The following is a 26,469-nucleotide window of genomic DNA, read 5'->3' on the forward strand; positions in this document are numbered from 1 at the left end:
ATTGCGAGCATAAAGATATATAGAGCATAAAGCTCGGTGGAATCGGTGCAAGAACTATGAGCGATACACTTCACACTTGTGACTTTGAGTCCCTTTTTTCCATAGACTTTACAATTTTGCCCCAAAAAAAACATTTCGTTTCTTTAGGTATATGTACCACTATATCATTTTAACTTTTTTTTTTTTTTTGGAAAGGGCCAAATTTTATAAAGCACCCAAAGTGAGCAATAAGCAAAGGAGGGACAAAATAGGAACAAACAAAAAAAAGGCTTTATTAGTTACAGAAGAAAAAGGAGATGCTAACCAATCCTCTAAATTACAAATGATTTTATTATTCTTATATTTGATCCAAGTGAATGCTAAGGATTTTATATAACTAGCTCTATTTGTTGGATTGATAAAGGTATTATGAAAGATCCTATCATTACGAAACTTTCATAAACCACAAAACATGGCATAACTGATAATTATCAATCGTTTCCTTTGTCTTGGACATGTGCCCCATTTGGTACTGGATTTCAATAACTCCTTGGTGTTGGGTGATGGAGGTAAGGATGTGCCACACCAGTTAATAATTTTGTCTCTAATAGCTTTAGTAAAGGGGGTTTGAACCAGAAGATGATTGGAGTCTTTAAGTTCACCAATACATGAAGTGCAGAAAGGTGATGTTAAGTTGACTCCTCGACTGATTAGTGTGGATGTTGTGGGAATGTGTTCTTGTGTAACTCTCCAATTGAAACATATAACTTTTAGAGGGATTTCTTTACACCAAGTAACCGACATTTCAATGTTTGAGAGAGGTGCATCGTTGATTATTTTTCTAAGTGATTCCACTGTGTAATTTCCATCTGCAGTAAGGCGGGAGCACCATTGATCCTTTCATGTGTTGAGTTTGGTGTTTGTGAAGTCATTGTGTATATCGCATATTTGTTGTGATAAACGTGCCATTAAGGGGCAGGATTTCCATCTCCAAGGCGTGTTGGGATCCAAAAGCTTTTGAGCAATTGTAGCTTTTTTCGACTGAAGATCATAAATTTCTGGGTTTTTTTTTTTTTTTTGCAATGTTTGATCTCGAGTCCACTTCTTGCCAAAATAGCGTGTCTTCTCCAGATTTTATTGATATCTTGAAAATGTCGCTGATGGTATATCCTTTTTCTCCATCTCTTCTGTTATGGCAGCAATGTTTTTCCACGTTCCTATAATCTTTTTTGCAATAAAAATAATTGTTGGGTTTAGAAGTAAGATTGTGCATACCTATGATGACGTGGTTCCATATTGAGGAGGTTTCTGTTTTTAATCGTCATAACCATTTTACAGTTAGCCCAGTGTTTAAGGCTCTAATCGATCCAACTCCAAGTCCATATTCTTTCTTGGATTTGATGATATTGTCCCATGATATCCAGTGTATTTTACTTTTATCTTCATTTTCGCCCCATAACAATTTTTTCTTTTTTTCTCATAATAGGTTTCCAGCTTTTTATTACGTTCATATTGGCACCGATAGGAAATCCGAGGTGTGTGAATGAGAGTGAACTAGCTTCACATCCAAGTAAAACTGCCTAGCTGAAGACTTCGGTATTTTAAACTCCAAGACCATAGACTTTTGATTTATGGAAGTTTACCTTAAGATCCGATGAGATGTGGAAACAACTCAGTATTCTTGCCAGATTTTGAAGATTAGTGTGTAACCATTCACCAATAAACATGGCATCATCAACATAGAATAAATGAGATAATGTAGGTTCGTTACCAGGTATTTTAACTCCATTAACAATGCAGCTTTTCCAATATCGATTGAAGCACAACATTAAGTCCTTCCATGGCGATTATGAACAGAAAGGAAGAAAGTGGATCTCCTTAACGAACTTCTTTTTTAATGTTAAACTCTTTAGTAGGTGCTTCGTCGATGATCACATAGGTTCTAGAGGAAGACAAGCATCCATGTATCCAAGAAATCCATTTATTACCAAATCCCATGTGTATCACCACCAAGAACAGGTATTCCCAATTAACATAAGTAAATGCTTTGTCAAAATCGAATTTTAGAAGCAAGGTTTTGTTTTTACGACTTTGGACCATGAACGAATCTCGTTGATGATAAGTGGTCCGTCAAGAATGTTATGTTCATGTACATAAGTTGTTTGCTCTTCTCCAATTATACCTCCGATTAATTTTTTGATTCGTGTGGCTAAGATCTGAGAGATTATTTTATAGAGGCAACCTATCAAATTGATAGGATAATATTCATGAAGGGTAGACAGATCGTTAGTTTTAGGGATCAGTGTGATGAAGGACAATTGCAACCCTTTGAAAGACTACCAATGTCTTCAAAGTGTCGAATAACTTTCATAATATCATCCTTTAATAGTGTAACACTCCGTTTAAAATAAAGAAATAGATAAAAATTAATAATTGAATGATAACCTTAAATATGTGATAATGTGTCAGCGTTAGCCACGAGAAGTTAAATGATATAATTTTTTGGAGTTTTGGGGATCTATATTGAAATATTATACTTGAATTGTTATGAATTTTGGATGTTGGGGGTTGTTTTGTAAATTGTAGGTTTAAATTGAAAAAGATTCTTATGGGGAGGGACCAAACGTGTAAAATGTGCATATGTTTGAAGGTGAACACAGGATAAACCCGTCGCCCTCATTTAACCTCCATATATATAAATATTATTGTGTAAATCCTAATCCTAATATGATGCAACAGCTGTCACCTTATAACCCTTAGTGGCCCATTTACATGCTTATTGGGCATGATACTTTCATTACATGTTATTGAGCCTTAGTGACCGACCCATTTACATGCTTAATAGGTCCTGTATACTCCTTACATGTTTAATGGGCCTTGTTAACCCATCTACATACTCGACGGACCTTGTATACTCCTTGCATGTTTTTGGGCGTTAGTGACCCATTTACATGCTTATTGGGTTTGATACGTTCATTACATGTTATTGGGCCTTACTGACCCATTTACATGCTTGGTAGGTCCTGTACAATCCTTACATGTTTAATGGGCATTGTTAACCCATCTACATGCTTGACAGACCTTTTATACTTATTACATGTTATTGGGCTTTAGTGACCCGTTTACATGCTTGATAGGTATTGTATACTCCGTACATGTTTATTGGGCCTTGCTAACCCATCTACATGCTCGATGAACCTTGTATACCCATTTCATGTTAATTAGGCCTTGTAACCAAATTACATACACGAAAACGTTATTTTAAACATTAAATAACGTGTTACAATATTCGCGTAAACATAGTTAAGGATCTTGTAAGACGTTCTTTCATTCGTGCATACCCAGTGTACAACCTTCAATCCTATAGTTATAACCATAGTCTCCTGGAGGGTGAGCGAGAGTTTGTGTATATATCTATACGGGGTTAATAGCCCCGCACCTGAGCTGTTCGCTACGGCTAGACTAGGTCAGTATAGGGTGACAAACGTATTACCTTAAACAAGCGACGTCTGAAAAACGTCATGACAGACAGATCAGTCATATCAAGTATGGTAAAAACGACTCACATACAAATTAACTCCACTATAAAAATTTATGGAATACATATATGCTTTTGCAGCTACAATTCTACACAAACACCATTTTACGGTCTTAGGGTTTTACCATTTTAAGACTACAACACTTTTACAGGCAGAATATATCGGATTTTCTGGGAAACTTACATTATACATTACATTCTGCTTACACCAGAAAAAAAATATAGGATGTTCATTGAATACTCTCTTACACATTTTTCAAAGCAGAAACACACATGCTTTAATACCATATTGATACAAAGCATTCAAACCATTTTTTTACAGGAAATATCGGATTTTCCGGTGTTTACAAAGTGATACAAACTTTTCATACAAATATGTTTATGAACTCACCAACATTATATATGTTGACCATTTTCAAAATAACTTGTATTATCAGGAAATCGTTAAGCAGGTTGGCCTTCAAGAACTCATGGATTTTCTTGTATTTTTGTTATCATCATACGCTTATATTTGGGAATGTAATTTGTAATCCTACACACTGATGTAAATAATGATGGTTGTATTACTGTATGTGTGATGGTGATGTTGTCTTGATTCGATTATTTACACTGTGATGATACTACAAGATGAAGTCACCCAAACCCTCGGACGTTTCCGTTATTCCGTTTGGGGGTGTGACATAGTGTACCGTCAGGTACGCCCAATGTACACAGCCCAGTCCAAAAACTCCATTATGAGCTTATTCCATTAAGACCTTATACCAAAACTCATATCCAAGCCCAAAATTATATCCTAAGTCATAAATTTCCTAACTTTATGACTTTGCATGGCTATAAAGTGTTTAATAACCAAAACCCTAAGTTCTTAACCCAATAAGACATCACAATCTTGTATGGAAGGGCCAAGATCACATTTTTATGGTTCATAATGGATAAAGTTTACAACCTTATCCATTAGAATGGTCCCAACAAACAAGATTTAGTCTTTAAGTCTCAAAGGGACCCAAAATTGCATCTTTTTTTTTTCAATTTAATCCATTAAGTCAAAGTCTCTAACCTTCAGATATGAATCAAAATGATGTTTAGATGGATAAAGTTTTCAACTTTATGCATAAGAAACTCACACACTTTCAAGATCTAAACTTTATGCTCTTAAAGTGACCCAAAGCTCATAACACCCAAAACTAGCTAGATTTAATAATTTCATTGTCACGATTCAAACTTTATCCATCCATAAGAAAGATAAAGGTGAACAAAGTCTGGATCTACAAGCTCTAATGCAACCAACACTTCTTCAACGAGTTCATTCTTCTCCAAGGTGCACCAAGAACACTCCAAAACACTTAAACACCTTCTTTTTGCTCAGAAGGCTCAATCTAGGGTTAGGGTTACAAGAGAGGGTGTTAGAGAGGTCGAGGCTGAGAATGGAGTGGGTTTGGGGAAGTTAAGGAGCCTACATAAGGCTCAAACCACGAAAATAAGGTTTGGGCATTAATCGCGTACGCGGTATGCCCAACGTACACAATTTACGCCCAGCATACTCAGTATGCCCAATGTACGCAGTTTATGCCCAATGTACGCAACTGATCCAAAAATCGTAGCGATTGTAATGTCTTCGTTCCAACTCTGTTTTTAGCATTCTTTATATCCACTGAAAGGTATTGAAGAGCTCTGCAATATTATCTAAATGTCTCGAACTAAAATTTTATCGAACAAAAATCCATATTTCATACAAGAACACGACTTATGACTTTTCCTTTTTTACCCTTCGGCCCAAAGCACAATTCAAGGGTTAAATCTCTTAACCAATATTACTTCCTTACATAAGACAAAACTATGCCTCCTTAAGGCCCAAATCCTTACACAATCGACTTCCGACCCATGACCCATAAATGGCAGGAAACAAGATGCTACACTTGCAACAAGAATGACATCCTTTTACTTCTATTATTCACAAAAACAAAGATTAAAGCTCAAAACTCTTTATGGAGGCTAAGATTTGGGAGAAGGAACATTTATGGAGGTGGAGGCTACCACATGAGGCAAACCCTATGGATATAAGTCTATATATATGGCCCAAGGCCCAAGAATTATGTAACGCCCGTAGATCCGGGCTAGTCAATTAGAGACGTTAAGCGTCAAAAATGACTTTTTGATGGAATATTATTTTGAAGGAATAATCTTAATTAAGTTATAGTATATGTTACAAGGTTTCCGTGCATATAAAGAACGCCGAAATCCGAGTTATAACGAAGAAGTTATGACCTGTCGAAGTTTCGCGACAGAACCGGCACGACACAGCGCGACGTAAAATCTGACTTCGTATGAGGAAGTCAGATTTTAGCCTTGGCAATCTAAATGAAAGTCGTAGAATACGTTAACCCATGAGCGTGCATAAAAAGAACGCCCAAATCTGACTTCGTATGAGGAAGTTATGATTTTTCGAAGTTTCGACTTAGCGGTATGCAGCCCGAATGCTCGATTTGAGACCGAGCGGTTTTTAGCCGAAACAATCTAAATGAGAATTGAAGATCTCATTAATTGTAGTAAAACCATAAAAGATAGGCGAAAACGGACGTCGGATGAAGAAGTTATGATTTTATAACGGAGTTTTCCTGTCCCGGCCTACTAAAAATAAATAATAAAAATAAAGTCAAAATTAACCGACGGAGTCTAAATGAAAGTTGTAGAGCATAGTCTCACCTTCGCGTAGAAATAAAGAACGTCGAAAACGGAGCTCGTATGCGAAAGTTACGCAATTTAGAAGTTTGACGAGTCAATTACGCCCAACATAATTTGAGTACGCCTAGCGTACTCAGTCGGATGCAACTTGTCTGACCAATACTTGAGTGCCACCAGTCGACGCACGCAATGACGTCAAAGTACGCCCAACAGAATTTGAAATTACACCCAACGTAATCCCAGACCCAACAACCTATAAATAGAACTCGAAATCAACCATTTTCTCTTGTTCAAACTCTTTCTTCTCTCTAGTTTTTGCCTCGTTTTGCGTGCCGTTTGTACCCCGAAGCCCCGGTAATATTCCCGAGCCCGGAAGTAAGATCCGAAGCCCCGAGGATCCCGAAGAGCGTTATTCCCGAGCCGAAGCTCTGCCCGCGAGAAGCCGATTTTTGTGAATATCTTCTAGATCTACCGAAGAATACTACTTATACAAGTCGTAGTGCTGTCCGATCATCTTCTGATCAAGTGAGTGTGTGGTTACTTTCTTCTAACGCATAATTATGAAGTATTTTATACGAAATACGTGTTATGTGTATATTTTGTGTTATATGTGTGAATGTATATTCACTTTCTTCTATCTCATAGATACGATTTACTCTCTATGAAATACGTGTTATGTGTATGTGTCTCATCTGTTGTGTTTGGAATATGTATTGAATGAGAATGCTATACAGGTTTTAAACTATGTATATAAATATATATATTTTTATCTACTAATACGTCGAGTAGAGAATGGGTAGATAGTTGTGTGATAAACAGATGAGAGGCCTCGATGTCACTGTAATCCAGTCATTTTGCGTGCCGTTTGTACCCCGAAGCCCCGGTAATATTCCCGAGCCCGGAAGTAAGATCCGAAGCCCCGAGGATCCCGAAGAGCGTTATTCCCGAGCCGAAGCTCTGCCCGCGAGAAGCCGATTTTTGTGAATATCTTCTAGATCTACCGAAGAATACTACTTATACAAGTCGTAGTGTTGTCCGATCATCTTCTGATCAAGTGAGTGTGTGGTTACTTTCTTCTAACGCATAATTATGAAGTATTTTATACGAAATACGTGTTATGTGTATATTTTGTGTTATATGTGTGAATGTATATTCACTTTCTTCTATCTCATAGATACGATTTACTCTCTATGAAATACGTGTTATGTGTATGTGTCTCATCTGTTGTGTTTGGAATATGTATTGAATGAGAATGCTATACAGGTTTTAAACTATGTATATAAATATATATATTTTTATCTACTAATACGTCGAGTAGAGAATGGGTAGATAGTTGTGTGATAAACAGATGAGAGGCCTCGATGTCACTGTAATCCAGTCATCTAGCGGAATTTAGATGACGACCACGAACTTTTCTAGACAGTCCAGTGGAACGCTAGCAGACTCATAACCTGTAGGTGTTAATGAACTTGGGTGTTCATTCGCTGTATTCCATCCCCCTCATGGTTGCCTTATTTGACTTATATTGTTGAGGAACCCCCGAAGCATGTGTTGTCGCCCCGATGAAATATTCTTAGACTATGTCCCTTATGTTAGTTGTCCTAGGGACGTAAGGTGAGAATAACGAGAATGGGTAATCGGGTTATTGTTGGTTGGTGGAAATTAAATATAATTATTTATTGTGGGTTGAAAACCTTATATGCTCACCAGGCTCCCAAGCCTGACCCACTCAGTTTTCTTTGTATCACAAGTATTAATATGAAGACATATTTCACAGAGAGATTTAAAGGAGATATAAATCAATTGTGTAATTAACTGTAAGTTCTGTTTATGCTTATATGTCTGTATCGAAACATGACATCCCGAGATTTTGTTATATAATGAAAATACATTTCTTTAAGGAAATGCTTTGATAATTTTTATCATATTTTGTTTTGGGAACAAATTCCGCAACTGTTTTCTTTAAAAGATTACTCTGGTTTTATAAAACAAAGCATAAACAAATCGGTCTTTTCTGACCGTGAAAATGGGGATGTCACAAATTACGGTTTCACCAAACAACACAAATGCGTCGTGACCACCTATGTGTCGCGCCACGATCCTCATTAAACATACGGTTTGCATTTTCCTCTAGTTAGCGCTTTGCGACCACCTATGTGTCGCGACTCATTTTGGTAAAAATCTTGGGTGTTACAACAATATCATTTTTTTCCTTTAAAACCCATACATGTAATTGAGTTTTTAAGGAGGAAGTTTGCTATTTATACGCATAAGAATAAAGACAAATACATAGAGGAGCCAACACCACACCCACTTACCGCTTACCGTTAGCCATGACTTCCCTACTACTGCTCTCGTGTCAACATCTCGCTTCTTCACCACAATGCCACTATCGACCCCTGTCCCTTTTTCTATATTATTGCATTCACTATCGATTCTGTTCTTGCATAAATGATAGTTAATCTCTCTTTGACATTTTAACAAACATACGTTGGGCAAAAAGAAAAGCTATTAATTTCCATATGTGTGGGTCGTTTTAGATGACCATAAATTAGTAGAGTGTTGTAGAAAGATTCATAAAGCATAAATAATATCAACCAAACATAAGTAAGGCTCTTTTTGAGCATTTATTTTTCCAAAATTCCTATTTTTATTATGGTGAAGATGTTACAGTTGGGAATAACACAAGGAAGAAATTGATGATCATATTCGTTGTAATTTGAACGTAGGGACGACCCGACATACATTCAAAGGGTGTCCTTGGACACCCCTTACTTTCAAATTTTATTTACAGAGTATATAAGACTTTCTCTAAGGACACCCTTGAATATTTTGAAATGACACCCATGAAATTTTTAACCAAACCAAATCAATAACAATAATCCATATATAATTGTAATATATTATAAAAATTTATCACATGGAAACGGTGAGAAAAAATAGGAAACGGAAAGTGAGAAAAAATAGGAAAAATATAAATAACAACCAAACAACCGAATAATTTCACTATCTCACTAGTTTTTCATATAAATCGAGTTTCCCGGATCGTACACCACCACTGCCCGCCATCCTTGACCTCCACAATCAACCGCTATCTTGCTCTCCGGCACTCGCCGCCACATCCCGTCGCTGCCCTATTTACCTCTCTATAGTCTCCTTCGTCTACTAACATATGCTTCAACACCCTTCTCCGCCTCTCCGGTTAGTGGTGCTTGTTCTACAAGATGGAGTCGTATTTCTTCTCTTGGAAATCTTGCAAGTAGATTTTGAGTGAGGAGTGAACAAGATTTGAAAAGCATTTTTCCTGTAAATTGGAAACTGTGAGAATAAGCATGTTGTCCGACAATTGATAAAGGTACTATACTTTTATTGTAGGGTTTAATATTTCCTATTATTTTCCTATGTCCCATATTTTTATTAGATAATTTAAAAGTTTTTGATGTAAAGAATATAAAGATTTAAACCGAAACTAAATTTAAGTTTAGACCAAATTATTTATAAATCTCAACTCAATGACATATTCGAAATAAGAAGTGATGTTAATTCATGTTAATAACTTATATCAAATATGAGTTATAAATATGAGTATTAATACATAATTTAAAAACATAGAATATTTTAAATGTGATGTTAGGTCATTAGTTTTTTTATTTAATACAAATGTTTGTATATAGTTAATAATTGTTACCGATATTTGTTTTATCATTAACTTTGATATTTGTTAATAACCAAGGTATTACGGACAACCCGATCCAATAATATATATATTTTTTTCAATTTTTTTGTCACTCTATTTGAATTGGACACCTTTTAGTTCAAGTCCTAGATTCGCCACTGTTTGAACGAGACTTCATCCATATAGGGTTGCACTGTCACACGGAATTAAAAGAGTCAGATCGTTTATGAGGATTTCATGTGTGTGTGTTTTTTTCAGCTGCATCCAATTTTTTGATGAGTGTTCCAACATCTTTGCCACCTTCTCCATCGATGACCTCGTCTTTGGACGATCTTGCATATAAAGTCTTAGATTTTTTTTTCTATTGTTTTTGTGCATGCGATTTTTCTAGAAAGAAAGATAGTAAATAATATCCATCTTTTTTTCTAGGTATAAAATAAAATAGTTAAAATCAACCTCAAGTGCCTTCTTTTTTTTGGGTTTGAGATATAAAATGAGAAGAGATGGACAGGAGAAATTAATAATCTCAATTTCTCTTGGTTTAAAACGAGAGAAACGTAGGATTGTATGTTTTTATATATTAACACTAAAATAGTTTAAAAAATTATAAAAAATATATTAAAAATATGGCATTTCAGTTTTGAAATAAACCTAAATACACTTTTAAAAATGACAAATTTGTAATTTTGAGACAGTAGAGTCCTAAAACCGAAAAAAATACAAAAACATGCCCATTTTTGCAGTTTTGTCCTCCAAATATTAGGAACCCATATATCGTTGTATACTGCTACTCGGATCTCCGGCGAAATATGGAGGAATCATCGGAAAACAAATCGAACATATCACCCGAGTCATCTTCGTCCGTGGCTGATTTTGGCGTATTGGAGAAAGTCAAGCCATTTGCCGGTGATTCTGCAGTAGAATGGGTCGAATACGCTGTCCAACAGGCCGTGATTACACAAAAAACCATCGTGGAAACCCTAGAATCCACAATATCTCTCACCAAATCCCGCCTCTGCCAAATTAAATCAACTTCGACCGCTCATCTTCATATGTCAATCGTAAGCTTCTTTTAATCAATAAATGTTATGTACTTGTTGCTTCGTCTGATTGTTTAGGTAAATATATTGATAACAATGTTAAGCCAGGCAAAGCGTACAACCGAGAGAACTGCATATGAACTAATGAAATCAAGGCGTAGCACTTTTTTGGAAGGGAGTATGTGGTTATGGGTACATTGATTAGCAAAATAAGGGATGGTGTATGATTGATTAACTAGTATGGAACATGGAAGGCATTTTTGCATTGCTAGCGATATAAACTTTCTATTAGAGGTGCCAATGATTGAAACCCTGTAATCTCTAGTTCACATGACATGGATTGACTTAGCTTTTGGACACATATAAGACTCCAGGAGGGAAGTTGACACTTAATCTCTTGTCTTTCTATTCATTATCACTCCATACCAGCTTATACAAGACCAATGAAAAACAAGTTTGTGTAATGTCACTTTTAACAGGTTGGACATTTTGTAAAACACAGATTAATAAGAGTGCTCATTGTGGAAAATGACAACACTGTATTGCAATCATATGTAATGTTAGTGTTAAGGGGATTAGAAGTGGTAAATTACATAAAATATACATTGTAGTTAAGGTGTAGCTCCTTGGTGCATGGTAAAGTCATATTCTGGTGTGAAACTGTGAATCTTGCAATATGTAATGATCATCTGAATAAAATGTCATTTTATCTCTCCAAAGTATATAGATGAAATATTACTGAATGTGGTTAACAAAAATGTGATTCACTTTCAATATCTATATCCAATGATAATTTTTTGAATTCCTTTTCATCTTATTATAGGAAACTCTGCAAGACCTCAAATCTGATTATAATGTTTATGAAGCAATTGTGTTTGGAAAAATCAAAGGTTTGTCATCAAATGCTGAACATTGTCAATATCCACATTCTTTATTTTTTACCACTGCATGTTTGACTAACAATATGCTGTCATGAATGGTGGTCAACAGAGGGTGTTTACTTTGCTGCTGCACATCCGTTTGCCACCAGTGGATTGGTTGTTGGTTCAGGGGTTCTAGCTGTCAAAAGTGAGTTTCTTGAACTCTTCTAATTGTTCACAGCTTAATAGTAACATCAGTTACTTCTTTTAGTTCCAAATTTTTTACTTGAGATTTGGTATGATTAGTAGTAGTACTCTTGATTATATTCCAACCAGAAATGAAAAAATTCGGAAGTAAAGCCAAAATGAGAGTATTAAGTATTGTTTGGTAGATTATTTATAAAACAAGCAAGTATTTATAGGAAAGTAAAGAAGGGCATTTATGTCATTTAACCCAAATCCCCACCTAAGTTTGTTTACCGAATTACAAAAGTTCTATAAAAATGTTAATCAAAAACTTCTTCCATAATAACTTTTTTTAATTTTCTATTGCAGGCACAAGGCGTTCTTTATACTACAACACAATGCGTCTTTTTGTCAACGAAGAGGTAAAACAACACAACACAAAACATGATTTAAACTTTTATTAGTATTTGTGCCTTTTATTATTTTTTTTAATTTTGTGACTCATTTGTTATTTATTTGTTACTGGTGTGAACAGGCCATGCTTGCTAGAGCTAATGCTAAGGTACAAAAGTTACGGGACTCTGTGAGAACCTTAACAGAAGAAACCAAAAAGCTGGAGGTAATCCTAAATTCCCAATCCTTTTTAGTGCCTAACGTTTTAAAAAAAATAATTATTTTTATAATCAGCTTCAACAAGTGAATTTCTCATCTTCATATATATATATATATATATATATATATATATATATATATATATATATATATATACATATATTTTCAGAAGTTCTCATCAGATGCTGAAGTAGAGCTAAAACGAGGGAGGACAAAACTCAGGTTTGTGTTTGGCAAAATCATCTTATCTCATTCCATTGTATGCTGAAAAATATGCTCATAATATATATATATATATATATATATATATATATATATATATATATATATATATATATATATATATATATGGATGATCTTGCTATAATTGGGTTGATTTTTTAATACTATGAAGAAATCAATAAAAATAGGTTGCTATTGCCCGTTTCTTGCATTTAACCCTTGTTTTACTGTATAGACAAACAGGAAAGCAAATCCAGGGTGTCATCACCTCAGCTTATAAGATCGAACAACAAGCAGGGGGTATATTTTCTTTTGCCTTTTCTTTTATTTTTTTTTACGTGTGAAATGACCTTTACGCCCTTGTGTTTTTTCTCATAACCAGGCTTGAAAGACATACTCAAAGAGCTTCCTAACAGAGATGCATCAGCTTTCCGTTCACAGGTGCGTGTGTACCTAACAACACACACACACACACACATTTATTACAGTGAGAGTGAGAGTTTGTTATTGGTGGTTTGTAGGTGTCCCAACTTGCATCACAAGCTAAACGAGAAAGGAGGGTTCTTAATAAGGAGGTTAAAAAGATATCTAATTATGGTATCTCCGTCTGAACAAACATTCACAAGAAATCATCTGAAAAAAATCATATTTGTTTTGTTTTTTTTGGTTTGGTCCATGGTGTTGTATTTTAATCAGAAAGGCATAATCCAATTTGGAAGTATTAAATGATTTTAACAACCAAAATGTCGGTACAACTTCCCTTGCATTCGGTACAAATCACTGTAACGTGATAATGCCTGTTTTGGCGTTTTTTCAATAATGTTTTACTTAAAGAAAGGAAGTACAAAACCCCTTTTTTTACTTAGATCTCATGTTTTTCTTTTTGGAGGTGAATACTTGAGTATGAGTGTTTCTTTTTTAATTGAATGACTTGGTAAATGTAGATGGTGCTACTGATGCTATATGCTTATTTTCATATTTTTGGAGTTTCTGGACACTTGTCACCATCAAGACAACTTACGTTAATACTGTAATGTTGCATTCATTGCCTTCTTAATTGCCTTCTTATATGCTTCCTATCGAAGGTGATGAAGATTACTTACTGAGATGTGATTGTCAAAGTTACCTAAAGACAATCTCAATACAACCTGATACAACTTGGGACACATCTAACTGAAACAAGTGTCTACAGCCTGTTGAAAAACAAAAAAACCCATAACAAAAAATTATCCCTTTTAATTTAGTCAGTGCCATTTAACACCAGCAATACTTTCCATGAGGCTATTAATGGTTAACATATCAAAAATCTTCTTGTAAATTGCTAAGATCATCCACAATAAAAAGAGTTTTTGTTGGAAAAACTTAATTTGTCACCAAAGTAGGAGGCAAGAGCTTGTTAATTAGGAAGCTATTGGAAAAATCTGAGGTTTGGAACAGCTTAAACAATAGTTTTTTATTTTTATTTTTTTATAGTTTCATGAACTTTTTGGGTGAAAAAGCTCTTGAAAAATCTCTCACAAATGAACAAGTTAGTCGAAAGAACTCACAGATGCTACTAACTTGTTATAAAGGGTATTATTTTTGTACAAAACTACAAATCTTCTTTCTTCAAAAGAAACTAGCTAGCTATCTATAAAAACTATCATATCTTAATAAAAGAAAATTTAATATTTGTCATTTTTAAACATCAAAATATTATAATAATTAAATTTTTTAACCATATTATCTCTATGTTTCTATGTGTATATAATGGAATAACTACTTCTAAATTGTTGGGATGCCGTTTTCTTGATAAACAAAATACTTTATCTTCAACACTTTCATTGATTGCTTAGTTTTTGTTGTTGAATATTGTCATGTTGTAGATGAATGATATTTTAGATATTAATATTGACATTTTAATGTTTAAGAATGATATATATGATATTTCAATATTTAAGAAAGACATGATTTTTTTTTGGAAAGGGAACTTCCCTAACGTGGGTTCCGAGCTTGCTTTCGCACACCAACTATTCCTCATCTGCAAACATGAGAGTATGCCTCATGCCATGGAGTCAGTGTAGGCGAACCTCTATAACCACAATGGGTGAGTAGTGTTAGAATTTGAACATGAGTCCATATGTTATCCACTATATATTCTACATGTCTTAGCACGTCACCACAACCCAATTGGTTTGATATTTTGATGTTTAACAACGACATATACGATATTTTGCATTTTTATGAAGGTTAAATATGATATTTAGAAGTTAGTTGGACAAATATGATATTTTGATGTATAATAAGGGTGTTCACGAAATTCTCCTTTGAATCAAAGTTAATAAACATAGAAATATTTTATTAGTGAACAATAAAAATCACACAATAAAAATCACTCCGAATCGCCGTCCCAATCATCGTCTGAATCCTCAATGGCTGTCTTCTCGTTCGAAAACATGAACTTTGAGCTTCTCGGTTTTGGAAATACACGATTGATTTTGCAATGACGAAACCAACAAACGTTGCTTCTTCTAATGTCATTGAATCCGACGAACTAGATGACGACGACGACATTTTGGTTGAATATTTTTTTGAGGAACATAGCAATTGATGTGGGAAAAATGTTTTAAATTGTTTGGTATTTATAAAGTGATAAAAAGTTAAAAATATATATACCCAATTGATTTGTTTACGGGTTTGTTCGGCAAAATAAGTTAGTAATGGGTAGTTTGTTGGGTAGCGGGTAATTTATAGCTTGTAGCGTTTTGTTAAACGTTACATGAAATATCATTTGGATTTAGAGCGTTTTGTCTAAACTAAACGCTAGAACTTGTAGTGCCAAACAATGCATTCTGTTCAAAATTGAGCGTTTTATCAAACGCTAGAAGCTAAAAACTTTCAAACGTTTCAAAACACTCTGTACCGAATAAGTCATACATTAGATAACAACTATAAACTATTTTTCCACATATACATTAAACCATATCTTTAACATTTTAGAATTTTAGTGAAAAAAGTATTTGCGACAAATCCAGGATGCACTTTTATCAAAGAAATAAATATTCATTCTCCCAAAGTATTATTATGTCTACTAAATAATTTTTGTGGAAGAGTTGATTTAGTTATTTATTTATTTTTATTTTTTCTACACACTATTCTAAAAAGACATTTAGCATATATTAGTCTAGAATTTAAAGGAGTGTTTGAATGAATAGTTTTTAGCTTATTAGCTTATTGTGGTAAGAATAAACATTTTTTTTAAATGTGTTTGGATTAGCTTATTGCGGTGGGAATAAACAATAAGCAACTAAGTGTTTAACAAAATAAAACAGCTTATATGAGTAAAATGACCAATAAACAATAAACAATAAGCATTACCCCCTTGCTTATTCAAATCGGCTTATTTTACTTATTCCTACAACAATAAGCTGATTTTTAAAGACTCATATCTAAACACTTAAATTTACTTATTACGGTGAGATTAAGCAATAAACAATAAACAACTTATTTTTTCCTTATCCAAACACCTCTAACAATTAAATTAAAGATGTCTAAGGATTAGCATTTACTTTTATGTATACTCCACTTAAATTCTCAAATAATACATATTTAACCCTTCTAGTTAAAGTTAATTTTTATTTATATCATTTTCAAGTTTGGAAAATTACTTTTAGTCCCTTTTATAACATTAGTATATAACTACGTTAAAATAACTAACAAATGGAAACATTATGAATGTAAAATAAAACTTTCAAAAAATAATAACGTCCATGTAAAATGTATAAACATTAATAACATAATAATTGAGTAATTTTTTTAGATAACATAAATCATGAAAAAAATTATGGTTTTATGTTTAAAAAAGACGTTTGTGGCTTACATAAATACTTTTATACTATCTATAATTAAATATTGTCAACATGATCAAAGAGAGCCATTACATATAATCTTTCATAAATTTCTTTGATGCTATAGAATTTCCTACATCATCATGTTTATCTATGAACAATTTAGCATTTCTTGATTGTTTTTATAACAAAGATAATTGCTCTATAACATCACTGGACAAAGTATTCAATTTGTGCAAAGGGATAACATCTAAAAGCATTGAGAATTCTCGATTGAGATCATGAAAATGGCCAGAAACCGAATGATTCTGAAGCAACAACCATAATTTACTAGATTGAGCACAATAGCCAATAAGAATTTCCGACCTGTTAATAGAAGGTAAAGCTCCTTGAAGCACAAAATCACCATTGAAGGCAAATCGGAGGTTAAATCTCGGACATAATCCAACAAAACAACAAACAATTATATCTTCTGCAACAAAGATTTAGAATTCGTTTTCTAAAACGGTGGGTGTTTATCGGAGAATGAAGAGATGAGGTCCGATTAGATGGCGGCTAAGGGATTCAATCAGAAAACAAAAAATAAATAAACTTATCGCAAACATTACGAGGAAGAAAGAGACTTGGTGTTGGCATCTGTAAACAGCGGTGGATGTTCGATTTCGTTGACAAAATCCATTGGCTTAAATTCAGAGATTGGACCATCTAATTTGGGAGGAGGGAGTTGAAGCGATTTACTCACTATGATTTTCGAAGTGCGAGAATAAACACCGAGCAGATTGGGGTTCAAAACAACAATTGATTTGCTTCCCGTCGATTTGGGTTTCTGTATTTCTGCGTATGTTCATGGTAACGAGGGATCTATGGGTTTTTAGGGTTAAAAAACTAATTTTCCGAATTTAAAGTTATTAAATGTTATAAAAATTTACCTTAATTAAGTGTCAAGATCACTATTATACCTTTAATATGATTTTTGAAATGATTGACCCACAATCATTTCTATATCCACACAATAATTAGTTAGAATATTTGACCTAACTATATATATATATATATATATATATATATATATATATATATATATATATATATTCAACTATTTCAAGTTGATATGAACATATAGGGTAGAGTTATCTTTATAAATCCGACCTTGGAAACCTTAGAGTTTGGAACCTATTTTTCAACCATTGTTGTTTGAATGGATTTAGCATTTTCTTGTATATGATAATGTTTTATGGGTTTGAGTCATTAAAAATTCATGATGCATATGGATTTAATCAATACCCCAGTCGGGATGCTTCAAGATATCTAAAAATTATTCGCGCCTCTGATAAATTGCAAAACAAAGGCTTTAATTTGATATAATTTTGCAATTAATAAGTATGCGATAGTCATTAGGTGATATTTTAGGAAGATGTTTGGGTGGAATATGTTATGTTGAGGTACGAATTTCCTAGAGTTTTTTGAAGGAGCATAAGCTTTGTTTGTTGAAAGGTCGGATATGCATGGATGGTTGCCATTTTGTTCTTAGTAGAATGCCATAAGAGGGGGGGGGGGAGAGTGTCAATGGAAGTTTGCGTGACATTTTGCAATCCTTTGTCTTTCTTAGAACAAAGAGATAGATACATGTAAGATTTAGACACTAATGGTGTGTAATCGGTATCCTATGGTAGACTGTTTTTGGATGATCACATGCTAGATGTACCAACTATTAGTGATTATATACGTTTATGTATTTTGTATATAACATTGGTAGGCTCTTGAAGAACTCTCATGTGTGTATGTCTTGGCTCACTCTTATTTTTGTGTGTGTGTGTGTGTGTATATATATATAAACTGTTTATAATTCACTTTTCCAAAAAACAATGCAAATTCAACCAATAAAACAATTTTAAAAATCAAATAGAGTGTCTATATGGAAAACTTAGGTGTCTATTTAGCCAACCCTATATATATATATATATATATATATATATATATATATATATATATATATATATATATATATATATATATATATATATATTGTTTGTTTGTAATGTATGATTCAATGCAAGGCAAATATCACAACTATTATGGTATCAACGTGTTTTTGAAACACCTACAACATATTCTCTCTCCTACTCAAATCTCTTTTTTGCAACAGATCGTCTTCCTCTTCAAATGGCCTAAATCCTAAAACGCATTCCAGTCGCCATGCCTACACCAACACTACCGATAAAGACGCCACTGAAAACCCTTTGCCATTTCCAACATTAGGTCATACGTTCCGCCCACTCTCGATCTGGATAAGCTTAACTATGACACGTGATGAGAACTTTGGAAGCATGTTGTGTTAGTTTTGGAGTCCATCACTATCTTGACGAAGCCAAACCTTTTGAACCATATTTGGAATGGAAGAAAAGAGACTTCCTAGTCAATATTTGGTTGTACGACACCATATAACAACCCTTCAAGAAATGATTCTCAATAAGGGCGTCACTGCTGACGATGTTTGGGTGAGTCTCGAGAACCTTTTTCGAGATAACAAGGACGCCCATGCCATGCATTTAGATCAAGAGCTTCGCTCCATAGAGGTCAATGATATGTCGGTTACCGAGTATCGTTAAAACTCAAAGTATTGCCTGGTCTTTGTACTAACATAGAGTAGCTGGTACCCGAAAAAAAATCTTGGTTGCCTATATGGTGAACGGATTTGGGGAGAAATTCAACCAAGTCGAGGGTATAATTCGCCATCAAACCCACTGTCGTCTTTCCTTCAAATGTGTTCAATTCTTTTTCTTAAAGAAATTTGTCTCTCTCTGACAAGGATTGCCCAAGGAATTCACCACGAACACGATAACTCCTCCGCCCCAATAACCCTTCTTGTCGGAATTGGTGCCGCTCGACCTTCCCTATAAGAGGCGACAATCAGAAAAATCAGCGAAATAATAATGATCAGACTCAGGGGAGCAATAACCGATGAAACAATGATAGAGGTGATCGATGTGTTGGTGATCGTCGAAAACCTCTTCCTTTTCAGCCAACTGCTTGGTTTCCGTTTGGAATTCCTCCTAAGTTAACGTCCTAGCTCTAACAAATGACCTAAAAAAATAGGACTACATATCCTCATCAATAGCCATGAGGTTCAGGCCAACCTCATCCTCCAAATAACTGGACCCCAAATAGGGGTGATAGGTTCTCTCGACAATCACAAGCAACCCAACAACCAACTGCCTTTCATACTAGTTAGCCCATATCAGATGCGACTGATCAACCCATTACTCTTCCTGAGGCGTTTCAAACATTAAACCTTCAAGAAGCGATGAATTTTGGCTAGTTCATGGATAGGGGTGCTACAAACCACCTCTCGTCAGGTACGAATAATCTTTAAACATTTTTTAATAATTGATAACATCCTTCTAACACCTCACTAACCTCTTCACTTTCACAACGTTCTTGTTACAACAAATATAAAAAAAAATGATATATGCTTGCAGATTTACTACTGATAATGATTGTTCCTTTGAATTTGACAAAAATAGTTTTTTTTTTTAAGGACACTTGGACTCGCTATATCCTTATCCAATGTGATAACATTGAAGACCTTTATCTATTTCATGATCAAATATCTTCCTCAAGCGTTCGTTTCTTCAAGCCCTAGGACTTGACACCAACGACTCGGATACCCCGGGAACGAAGTGCTTCGTCATTTGTTTTCCAATAATTTGTTTTCTTGTAATAAAACAATTTCCAAATTATTATGTAATGCGTGCCAAATGGGAAAACATGTTAATCTCACATGTTTTTGCTTCTAACAAAATCGTGAACTCTCCATTTGATTTAATTCATTGCGATATTTGGACTTCACCATTACCCAATGTAAGTGGTCTCAAATATTATGTCATCTTTCTAGATCATTCCTCACACTACTTATGGGTTTATCCTCTTCACCGAAAATGTGACACCATATCAAATTTCTTTCATTTTTGCACCATTTGTCTACAATCAATTTAATCGTGATATTCCTGCTTTTCAATTTGATCATGAGGGTGAGTTTGATAACAAACCATTCATGACATCTTTGACAACAATGTCATTCATATCCGTTTCTCATGTCTAAAAACCTCCCAACAAAATGCGAAGTCCGAACGCATGCTCCAAAAAATTAACAACCTTTTTCGATCCCTTCTTTTTCAATCTCATCTCCCACCCGCATATTGGGTGGAAGCTCTCAACATAACGACGTACCTCCTAAATCTCCTTCCATCAAAATCTATTAGTCAATGACAACCCCAACATAAAAACTTCGAAACACAACCAACATATGGCCCCCTTCACATCTTTGGAAAATTGTGTTACCCATATATATATATATATATATATATATATATATATATATATATATATATATATATATATATATATATATATATATATATATATCCACCTAACAAACTTTCCTTGAAATCCACCCTACGTGTTTTCCTCGGCTATCCCAAAAAGATCATTATTTCCTGACATGTCACCTGTGATGAATGTGTCTTTCTTTTTTCTTCCATGACACCTAACTCCTCTCTATCTTATGAATTTCTTGAACCATATCATCAACCAAATCCAATAGTAACTCACATTATTATTTCTAAACCACCGACTTCAATTATTCTGACAACCACCACACCTTTCCAGACCTCTCCACCCCCCCCCCCCCCAATTCACTTAATTTAACCTTAGTAGCCAATGACACCTCGCCCGTCGCTGCTTAAGCTCACCCGATATACCATCCTTCACTGGTTCCTCACTGACTTCTCAAACGCCCCTCAACCAGCGGCCATCCACACAACCATTCCGCTCTCCAATCATCCAATAACCACTTGATCTAGATGTGGCATTGTTAAACCCAATTAACGCCTTAACCTTTATACATCTAGTTTATCTCCAATTCCAAAATCCCATAATTGTGCCCTTAAAGATCCTAATTGGCACTCCACTATGCGTGATGAATAAAACGTGTTAATTAAAAATGGCACATGAATTCTCATACCCCTCCCATCGGATGTCAATGTGGTCCGATCAATATAACATTACAAACATAAATTTAATGTTGAAGGATATCTTAGTAGGTACAAAGATAGACTTATGGCAAATGGAAAAGGTCAACAATTGGGTATTGAATGTGATGAAACATTTAACGTAGTTGTTAAGACTGTGGCCATTCACACTGTTATCAGCCTTGCGATTTCTCAAAGCTGGCATGTTCATCAACTAGACGTGAAAAATGCATTTCTACACAGTCATTTGTCCAATATTGTTTTAATGCACCAGCCACCCAATTTCATTAATATAGAGAAGCCAAATCATGTATGTTGTCTTCATAAGTCGTTACACAGACTCATATTGGTCCCTCACACATGGTTCCATAGATTACATGTCATCACTCTTTGATTTGAACACAACAAATACGATTCATCTCTCTTCATCCTTCGGCGGGGACAAGCCATGCCATATTTACTTTTATACGTGGATGGAATTATTCTCACCGCCTCCAGTGCGACTCTTCTTAGTCAATCATTGTTTCTCTTATCATAGAGTTCTCGATGACATGTCTTAGGGAATTGGACTTTTTTAGGCATTTTGGTCAACCGATTGGTTGCTTGGATGTTTCTCTCTTAGAAGTACACATTTGATATCCTTCAACGCATTAACATGTCACAATGCAACTCGTGTTACACTTGAGTTGAGTCAACTGCCAAACTTGGTGTTAGTGGTTCCCCAATCTCTGACTCGTCCCTCTACCGTATCCTTACGGGGGAATTACAATACCTCACTTTTACTCGTCCATACATATCTTTTGTGGTTCACCAAGTATGCCTTTATATGCATGATTCGAGGAAGCCCCACATACAGGAACTCAAACACATTATTTGATACATATGGGGCACACGTGATAATGATCTTTAACTATACACTTCTTCCTCTATATATGTCACAAGCTACTCAAATGCTAACTGGGAGGATGTCCCATGACTCGTTGATCCACCCTTTGTTATTGTTTTTTCCTTGGAAACAACCTCATTTCATGGTCATCCAAGTGACAATGCATGTATCCTGTTATGAGACTGATTGGTTACGCAATCTCCTAAGATAGTTTTACTCTCATCTTCAGTCTGCTACAATTGTGTATTGTGATAACATCAATGCTATATACATGACAGCCAACCCGATCCACCATCAACGGGCCAAACAATTTAAGCTTGATATTCACTTTGTGCAAGACAAAGTTGTTGTCCGACATGTTTGGGTTCTCCATGTTCCTTCCCGTTACCGGTTTGTAGAAATCTTCACCAAATGTCTCCCGTTCCCTTTTTTCTCTGACTTTTGCTCTAGTTTGAGCATTTGCCAACCTCCCACTCACACTACGAGGACATATTAGTGATTATATATTTATGTATTTTGTATATAGCCTTGGTATGCTATCGACCCACTCTCATTTATGTATGTTTTGGCCCACTCTCATGTACATGTGTGGATACATATATATTACTTGTTATGTATGATTCAATTAATGCAAAACAAATATCACAACTATTACCGACGACCCTACAAAATGGAAATTTTTAGTTTCAATTAAACACAATGTTTTGGTTTTGATGATGGGGTTAAACCATGTGTCTAGGGCGTGTGAATCTAGTTGATTAAGAGATTGACATTGAGTATACCTTTTACTCCGTTAGTGACTTGTTTATCGACACATCAAAATACCTTCTTTTAAGTTCCCCGTAATAGAGTATGTTTTGAGCTCAATTGCTAGTTGGTGAGATTTCGACAATGTTAAGTTAAATGCGGAGATTATTGCAATTATTTTGGTGCTTTATTTTCAGAAAACCAATATTTTTGGAAACGGCTAAGCCTATGAAGTTTTTTACAAGTTGGTCTCTTTGGTATATTCAAATTCGTAACAAGAGCAAACAAAATTGATTTGAAGTGGACTTGTTTGTTGCAAAATCATAATTTTATAATTTAATTTTTGATCTAAGACCTCCCTAGCTTTCTTATAAAAAATTTCATTAAAAAAGTTATCGCATTAAAAATTAAAAACTAACATGGATATTACTTGCTCCACTTATTCTAATTATCATATAGTTTCACTTATATAGTTCAAACAAATTAATAAAAAAAAAAAGAAGATAAAACGTATGACGTATTCGACTTTTATGGCAAAAACAGACGGTTGTTTTATTGTTTTTTAAAGCAAGAATATGTAACAAATTTGATGTTCTACCATATTTATACATTGAGTTAAAGTTACTATTTAGACCACAAGAGGCAAGTATCATGTGCTTTGATACTAAAATGAGATAAACACATGCAAATAAGGTGTTTTAAAGTTACATAATGATACTATTCCCTATTCTTAAGAAGTTGTATTTTAAACTCATATGTGCAAACATGAGTATCATCTTCATTCTTCAATTCAACTATATATGATTTACATCACACAAGATTATATCAAACAAATTAATCATAATATTTCTTTATCTATAATAGTATTTGTTTTCCACGTGACATTAAAAAAGTAATAATTTTATAATTTTAAATTACTTTGTATGATATCTAAAAAAAGAAAAGGGTTCATGAACCGAACCGGTAACAAAGCCGGGTTTTACTATCATACATGTTCGTACAGAGCCTATCACGTGGAAGGTCATCACTCATCACTCCGGTAGTTGAACATTTAAGTAACCTCTTGATTAATTTATTCAGAAAATCAATAGAAATCGATGATCATCAGATAAAGAACAAAGTCAAATTACTGAAACTATTTTCTGATCGATGATCGCAGATGTGATGTGAATAACAAAAGACGAAAACCTGTGAAATTAATTAAAGGCGTTAAGATGGTGAATGTAGTTGTTGTAGAAGATGATGATGTCAGCAGACCTCGTAGTTGTTGCGGTTATGGTGGTGGTGGTGGCGGACTTGGTGATGATGGTGTCCGCCGCCGTAGAGTTGGTATTCAGACGATGGTGATTGTTGTGGTTGGCCGACGGCGACAATCATCTCCTTTTGTCGGCGGAGCTCCATTACTTTCCGGTGAGAGTTGGAATGCTGAGTCAGGACAAACGTTGGACTCGCCGCCGGTCGATACTCCGGTACCAACCTCCCGGACTTATACCTCACGCCGCAAGCGTTACACAGCGTCTTTGGCCCTAGCGGCCCGGTTCTCCACTGCGGCGTCTTCTCCGATGCGCAGTGCGTGCATCGACGGACTAAGCCAGGTTCCGACGTTGTATCGGAGGATGACGTAGGCGATGAGTACGTTTTTCCGGAGATCGAAGTGGTGGGTAACGGCGGCGTTGATGTCCAGTTATTGTTGTTTGTAGGTGCTCTGGTTCTCTTGCTTCTTGATCGGTTATGAAATGATGCGTTCTCCGGTCGATAGTTTATAGTTCCAGCCATATTATTCGCCGGAAAATCGCTGAACGAATCGTGAACAAAGTTCGATAGCCATTCAAGCTCCGCCACGTCATCGCTCTAACAACAAATTTAACAAAAATCAGTTACAAAATATAAACAGTGTTATCAATTCCAAATAAAAAATGAAGGTGAAGAAATTAAAGGAGGCGAGATCATACAGGCACACATAAGTCGTCGGTGAAGTCGGTGGAGTGGTGGTGGTAGGTGGTAGCAATATCTCTGCTACCATTATTATTGCTATCTTCATTAATGTTGTTAACCCCATATTGGAAATGGCAGCCAGTGGCGGTGGAGGTGAAGGTGGAGGAGGAGGAGGAGGTGACGTTGTGGTGGTGGTGAAGTGTGTCAGTGGCGGAGGCAGTACAGAATAAGTCGGCGCCATGGTCGTTGGAGAAGTCAAGTAGCTCGTCAACGCCGGAGAAATCCTGTCCGGACGACGACATTCCATAGATATCCATATAGATCGCTCCTCCTCCTATTCAAAATGCTTCTCCGGTGGTGGTGGTGGCGGCGGCGGTGGTGGAAGAGAGAAGAGGAGTAATGGAATATGGAAGGAGTGAGAAAGGGGGATGATATAGGGTATTAGACATAGTACGTAGCTTTGGGATTAAGGGTTCCAGTGGGAGGGAGGCAATGGAACGTGGGTAGAGTGACCATGCAATGTGAGGCTCTGATCACTATTTGCTTTCTTCACATTTCTTTATCTCTTTTTCTAAAGTAATAACTAATAACACATATTTAATTTAATTAAAATATTTTAAATAGGCTTTATAGCTAAAAAAAAAAACAAGAGGAATTTTATTATAAAATATTATTTTTTCACATATATCACAACATATTCATATGTTTTTTAAAATGTCTTTTACCGAATGCTGTTAACTTTGCCAAGTTTAACTATATGATTCTCCCAATATGAAATTAACTATTTTTTGAAATTACCAACAAAAACACCAAAACTTAGATTATAGGTTTCGCAAAAAAAATTGTATATGCATATTATTTTGCAAAATTATTTTTCTGACCAAATTGAAGAATATTGATTTTTTTTGAATCTCTATTTTCATTTTGTTACATTTGTAAAAAGAAAAGAATATATTTTCTAAAATCAACTAAAACTAAAATATACCATGATAATTATGTCCATCTAACTATTGGTTAGTTTTGATTATGAAATATTATTCTTAGGTTTAACAAAAGAGAAATTCACGTGACCGACACTATTGAATCACGTGATGAGTGAAAGATAGGGATTATGATCCCGATGCACAAACAAACGAGTCACGTGCACCCTCATGTGCTCACTCGCTAATTACAGCTTTTCGGGAGGATTAATATTATTAATTATTGATTAATTAGCATAAACCCTAATATTTTTTACCCAATGTTCTTG

General features: G+C 34.9%; 2 protein-coding genes across 2 annotated transcripts; one reads left to right on the forward strand and one right to left on the reverse strand.

The window, feature by feature from the left end:
- Positions 1-10,591: 10,591 nt before the first annotated feature.
- Positions 10,592-13,660, forward strand: LOC145007076 (RGS1-HXK1-interacting protein 1-like). The gene is made up of 9 exons (XM_078966074.1): positions 10,592-10,936; positions 11,739-11,805; positions 11,906-11,983; positions 12,331-12,383; positions 12,497-12,580; positions 12,743-12,795; positions 13,031-13,095; positions 13,178-13,236; positions 13,317-13,660. Exons 1-9 carry the CDS (start codon positions 10,685-10,687, stop codon positions 13,404-13,406), a joined length of 801 nt encoding a protein of 266 aa, XP_078822200.1. The 5' UTR covers positions 10,592-10,684; the 3' UTR covers positions 13,407-13,660.
- Positions 13,661-24,236: 10,576 nt separating this feature from the next.
- On the reverse strand, positions 24,237-25,742 carry LOC145006611 (GATA transcription factor 4-like). Its single transcript, XM_078965691.1, has 2 exons — positions 25,238-25,742; positions 24,237-25,136 (listed from the first exon to the last, which is right to left on the reverse strand). The coding sequence occupies exons 1-2, from the start codon at positions 25,535-25,537 to the stop codon at positions 24,534-24,536; spliced, it is 903 nt and encodes a 300-aa protein (XP_078821817.1). The 5' UTR covers positions 25,538-25,742; the 3' UTR covers positions 24,237-24,533.
- Positions 25,743-26,469: the final 727 nt, after the last annotated feature.

This window comes from Lactuca saligna, chromosome 7 (assembly GCF_052625555.1).
Source record: "Lactuca saligna cultivar CGN05327 chromosome 7, ASM5262555v1, whole genome shotgun sequence".
NCBI lineage: Eukaryota > Viridiplantae > Streptophyta > Magnoliopsida > Asterales > Asteraceae > Lactuca > Lactuca saligna.